The following is a 6,187-nucleotide window of genomic DNA, read 5'->3' as shown; positions in this document are numbered from 1 at the left end:
TTACAGATACAACAGTGTGGGTGTGTGGAATATCTACTATTAATCTTTTCCGTATCAGGCTTGCTTTTGCGAACAATTGAAATGCTACAGGGTCAGGGAAAATACGGTGTTCCTTTTTTAATAATTTTGTCGTTAGTGTGGATTTAGCGTATGGCATTACGACATGTAAAATAAACGTTAAGTACTTTTTATTGACATTTATTCAGAGAAGACGAGCAAGCCACTTGCCTGATACTTGATTTGAAGTGATAATGTCCCAAAACAGGTAAGTATTAGTACTTAAATCTTAGTGTCTTTTTAAGCAGAGTCTAGCAAGCTAGCATGTGGATTGAACTCAAAGTTAGATGATCATCGCCCATAAATTCCTACAATACTGAAATAAATTATTGGTTCTTTTTGAAATTAATGTATAGTCGGCATTAAAGGAAAGGAAAGTATTGATGAAGTAAGTATTTTTTTTGTGTATCGGACCCGGCAGTCGGCATCGAGGGAATCCTGCGAATGGAATATTGGTATCATCCCCTTTACGACTGCAGTTCTCTGTAGGAAAGTTTGGATGGGATATCTGGAGAAGTAAGTGTGGGGGAAGTAGAAGGAATTCTCTTAGGATGGGAGGAGGAGAGCAGGCCATAACCATAAGGAGGAGGTTATAACCCCATACGAAACAAAAGCAAGATAGAGACAGTAGTACTATAACTACCAGGCAAGCCTATTCAACTGAAAAATATGTTTTAAGTAGCGAGACTCTTTCTTCAACTTTATCGTATTAATGTGAACTGTCAAAAAGTTAAGTATTTAGTCTAGATATGTGAGTGCTGAAGTGTAATCCTAGTTGTTAAATATACTATCCCACTGTTGGGCACGGGCCTCCTCTGCTACTGAGATGGATTAGGCCTTAGTTCATCACGCTGGCCTAGTGCGGATTGGTAGATTTCACACAGCCTTGAAAATCCTATAGAGAACATCTCAGGTATGCAAGTTTCCTTACGATGTTTCCCTTCACCGTTAAAGCAAGCGATAATTCACAAAGAATATACACATATTTTTTTAGAAAAATCATAGGTGTGTGCCCTTGGGATTTGAATCTGCGAATATTCGTCTCGCCAGTATGTTCCACAACCAACTAGGCTATCGCCGCTTAAATCAGTGATAGGTACCAATGACTAAAAACCTAGATAACTTTGTAAAGATTTATGACTATGTGGTAGATGCCAGTTAACTTTATTAATTAAGTTATTGTGTTACATATATTAATAAAGAACTTAAATGTATATCATGCTAATCACACAATATTAGGTAATTGTTTTGATTTGTGTAAACAAGTTATGATTGAACCAATGTAAGGTCTTCGTGAAACGGAACGTTACCTATTTTAGTGGTTATGTTTATTATGTACTTCATTATAATAAATTGTACTTATCACGAGTACATATAGGATTGTTAAATGCGTATAAAAATAAAGCTTCACATTGAAAATTCATTGTACATTTTTATTACTTTACTTTCAAATTTCAATAGAGCCACGAACGAAATAAGTTTTGAGAACTGAAATCAATACCAAGCTGCTAGATTGTCATTGGTCAAAATAGTTATCTGTAACATAAAACAGCCAATGAACGAGCAAGAAATTGTTATCATTGACAGCACTGCGCGCAGTGTAACAGTCTGATTTTACACTTGCTGTGATCGTGCCTATCGTGATTTTCGTGGAAAATCCTAAATAAATGTAAGTATTTTCATATATTTTACATCAATTACTTTATTTACCACTCTTATTTATAATCAAGTAATAATATTAATAAATTTTGAGGCCAAATAAGTTAACGACGTGTTATGTAAGACTGTTGTTACTAATCTTTATAAATGCGTTTTGCACCTAAAAATTGATAATTGATCACATGATTACAATAATAACTACCTTTATAATTCAAGGGAGTAAATGAATGGTAAACCTAATTCTTCGCAAATTTTCGTTTTTCGTGTTTTGTCTAAGTAGGTATCGATTTTGATTTTTGCATTACGAACATATTTTTTTCAAGTAAATTGTACCTATGCAGTAACAATTTCTAGGTACTTATCTATTAACTAACGCGTTTTTAATGAAACAGGTACAATCTAGTTATAGATATACTCTAAGAATATTACTTCGACTTCCTTATTTACTTGACTCGAACTGTGCGATAGTGCAGGAGCGGTTGTTACATGCTCTTACCATGGTATTGTCTTTTAATAAAATATTACAAAAACAGATAAAACTACTTATCATTGTTGTCCTTATAAAAACATGCCAGGGGAATAAGATTTATTGGGTTGTATTTAGTTTTGTAGTTGGTGTACACGATAGATATTCCTATGTTAGTTTCAGAATTCAGAAGCTCTTTCAGTAATCAAAATCCAAACTATGTAAAAGCTGTGATAATAGGTCCTTCTTGGGTCCACAATTACTAATGCTGGTAAATCATAGTTTCTTGAGAAATCATATATTACTAGGCATTTTGTTGCAACATTTATATATTATGCAGGCAGTGCATGGACATTCTAAAAGATTGGTTTAATACATATTGTACCGTTTTTTTTTTTATGCAAGTTTTCGCTGTCCTATATTTCTATTTCACTACAGATAATCTAATACTCCTTGCTACAATCCTATTTTCAGATGGCTGGTGAAGTATCCACTGTTGCGAAGCCCCAGATGCGTGGCCTCCTCAACGCTGTGATCAAGCGTAACCTGATTGTGGCTCTTACTCTCGCGGGCATCTCTGGCTTTGCCTTCAAGCAGCTCGTCGGCAATGAACGCAAGAGGAAGTACGCAGAGTTCTACAGGTAAGTTGGTTTGTTTAAAATTGTTCAGAGAGGCATATAAGTGATGAGATATAGTTGTGTCAATTTCTTTTCATATGTTCTAATTTTATATGACTTAGAGTTGTTTTTGGCAAAATAACTGCAGAGGTTGAGAAACTTGATTTTCAGAAATTAAAAAAATAAAAAATCAGTACTGGAAGTGTTGTAATACATATTCTTAAAAAGTTATTAATATTAAATTCACTGTATTTCAGATTTTAGAAATTAATATATTACACTGCAGTTGTACAACCTATTTCTGTTATTGTCTTATCTCCTAAATACAGATAATAAAATTGGTTAAAAGGCCATGTGATTAATTCATCCTTATTGGTTTGCAAATCTCATAAAGTCTTGAAATAGTACAAGAGATTTTGTTCACATTGATTTCATTAAAGCATAAGCTTAGACAGGCTTGCTTATAAAGACAGTTTATAATCAATGTCAGTGGAATTATCGGGGTCCTATCTTATCTGTGAAAATTTGGTAAACAGTCCACAACTTCTCAGAGATTTTGGGTGTATATTGGTGGTATATGAGTAATATAGATCATTCTCAAGGCACCATTTGCTTGTTTTCTGGTTGAATGGTTTAAAATTAGACTCATTTTTTACTATATTATTAATATGGATAACCGGAAAATAGCATTTTTCACTGTAGTTCGGTAAAAAAGGAACAAAAAATAGAAATCAAATGCAACTGCTGTCTGTGGCTTGTTTCAGACTTGTAACTTTAATTTTGTACTCTAATACAGTATTTTTTTGAGCATTATCACAATGTATATCTTGTTCCAGAAACTACGATGCGGAGAAGGAATTCGAGGAGATGAGGCAGAAGGGCCTGTTCCAGTCGTGCTAGAGCGTGGCGCCGTAGTGTAGTATTATTGCTGTGAATATGTTAATTTAAATGAACAATTAAATAATGCCGATAACGTATGTCCGAGTTTTCATTACTATCCCATAGTTTAAGATTAAATTGTCATTTAAAATCCCATAATATTACAGATATACATGGTAGCCAGTATAACTATTGGCTACCATGTATATCTGTAATAAGACTTAACATCTAATGTGTCAGGATGGCGAGCGCAGTGCAATACCAAACAATACTTTGTAATTCAAGGTGTTGGATGGTGTTTCTACTGTTTATGGGTGACCGTATCGCCAACCATTAGGTGAACGGCAAGCTCGTCTTGCCATTCAAATCAATAATAAAAAATCATAAAAATTACAAATCTGAATCTCCTTCAATAATAATGACCAGTTCATTGGTTTTTAGTGGTTCGGCACCCTGTCGATCTGACCCTTTTGACACGTAAATGTACACAGAATATCTATGCAACGAACGCACCTTATTTTTATATTTTCCGTTTACACGACAATCTAGTTCCTATGGCAGGAGCGAAATTCCGGTCTATTACCGTTGTCCACATTTTGACCAAAAGTGGTGGACAATGGAAAAAAGGCGTGATGTTGCGGACTGGGGGACACTGCCAATTCTTTGTCCATTGTAACCATAAATATTAATTACTAGCTGGGGCCTTATTCTCTATCCCGCACGTTATTTTAACAGTGCGTAACAAGCACGTAACACAACGCATCATGTTTAGGACTATAGAAATTTGGCTTACAGAATACCATTCCACGCACATTTCTCGAAGATAACATGACACGGCCGCGTTACGCGTTTACACTATCATACAGAATAAGGGCCCTGACCCGACAGACGTTGTCCCGTCTTAACTATGAATTTGCAGCGCGCATTCTGTCAATCGCTGATAGTTATTTCGAACAATTGACTATTATATAAAATTAATATTTTAGTTGTTTTCTTAAATTTTCTAATTTTCCACGCAATTTTTTGAGTTTTTTCTTTCATAAAAACCTTCTCCTGACAATAACAAACACAAAATAAAAATAGTGAAATCGGTCCAGCCGTTCACGCGTAATGGCGTGACCAAGGGAAATAGGAATTCATTTTTAAATATAGATATAGATTTGGGGACAGTCACATGCTTCGTTTCGATATCGTAATTGGTGGATAAAGAAACTAGTTTTTTTTATTATTATTCTGGCACGGCGGAGTGACAATGGGGAAAAAAAATGCTCCCAACCCGATATCATAACTGTTCTCCCATTGTCCATCAGTGGTGGGAAAAATGTAGGAAAAGTCCCTATTATTTATGGGCTAAATAAGTAGCGGGGTCTTTTGTTTTTTAAAAGAAATTTCGCAAATGAGTTAATATGAAATTAAAAAAATAGCTACATTATTTTGATTATATTTTCGCGAAGTTTCTTGACTAAGTCTGTGAGTTGTTGTCCACGTACGCTTTTTCATTGTGAGCTAATCGCTCCACACTTACTCCAACATCTAATTTGTGACACAAAATAAAACAATGAATATTTTCCAATAATTTAATCGGGACATCAAGTATTAGGTACGTAACTTTCCAGAATACATAAATAATTTAACAATTCAATTGATTACATCCTCCCATTACACGTTACGCTTAACGTATGTTCAAATAGATCGCTACTCTCCGCGCAAACGGAATGATGTTGAAGCTGTTCTATGCTAAGTGGTCTAACTCAACCTCTTGTTGGTTGTTTATGGTATTTGTCACTGATACTTGGTTGAAGAACATGAGTTTTATATTGTGCGGAAACTTCGTCATAAATTATAATTGCCGTCATATTATTTATGTATTTTCAACTAATTTTACAAATAGTTCATGCAGCAGACAACGAAGTTAGATATACCTTATTGGGAGCGCAAGGCATCGTATAAGCCTTGTGTAAAATTAATGGCAATAAATAAGAATGTAATACCCCTAAAAGTCGAATGGCCCCTCACTGCGCCATATCCAAAAACTTGTCTCTTCAACCAAACGAAATCCAAATGGAATTTATCTAAATACAAATACCGAAAACATGATAAACTATCGCTCCGTCTGCGCGGAACTTTATATAACCTTACATCTAACATACAGAATATCGGATAAGACAGGGACCAGCCTGTTTCCACTACAAAGTGTTTACGCTAAATTATAAATAAATTAACCGTTTTAACAGTACGCGGAGTGCTTTCCAAACTTTAGTCGATATCGCTTTCACACTTGACTGCATATTAGTCGACATATATTTTAATGACTTTTATCCGAATCTTATAATAAATTAGCAGTTCGGTGACGTGACGGTGATTCGTTTTAAATGCTTTTGAGTAAGTAAATGTATAAGTCGATCAAATACAAAAGTCACACTAATCTATGTTACCTTCTCCCCGGTCTTCACACTGAATGTGTGTCCATGCATGCGGGAGCATTTGTCTAGACCCTATGTAGTAGGTA

At 34.9% G+C, this 6,187-nt stretch overlaps 1 protein-coding gene across 1 annotated transcript; it reads left to right on the top strand.

Annotated features, from left to right (window-relative positions):
* Window positions 1-1,526: 1,526 nt before the first annotated feature.
* LOC115454201 (cytochrome c oxidase subunit 6C-like) lies at window positions 1,527-3,776 on the top strand. Its single transcript, XM_030182942.2, has 3 exons — window positions 1,527-1,726; window positions 2,657-2,823; window positions 3,636-3,776. Exons 2-3 carry the CDS (start codon window positions 2,657-2,659, stop codon window positions 3,697-3,699), a joined length of 231 nt encoding a protein of 76 aa, XP_030038802.1. The 5' UTR covers window positions 1,527-1,726; the 3' UTR covers window positions 3,700-3,776.
* The last annotated feature ends 2,411 nt before the right edge of the window (window positions 3,777-6,187 follow it).

This window comes from Manduca sexta, chromosome 4 (assembly GCF_014839805.1).
Source record: "Manduca sexta isolate Smith_Timp_Sample1 chromosome 4, JHU_Msex_v1.0, whole genome shotgun sequence".
Lineage (NCBI taxonomy): Eukaryota > Metazoa > Arthropoda > Insecta > Lepidoptera > Sphingidae > Manduca > Manduca sexta.
This window is presented reverse-complemented; position numbering and strand designations above follow the sequence as displayed.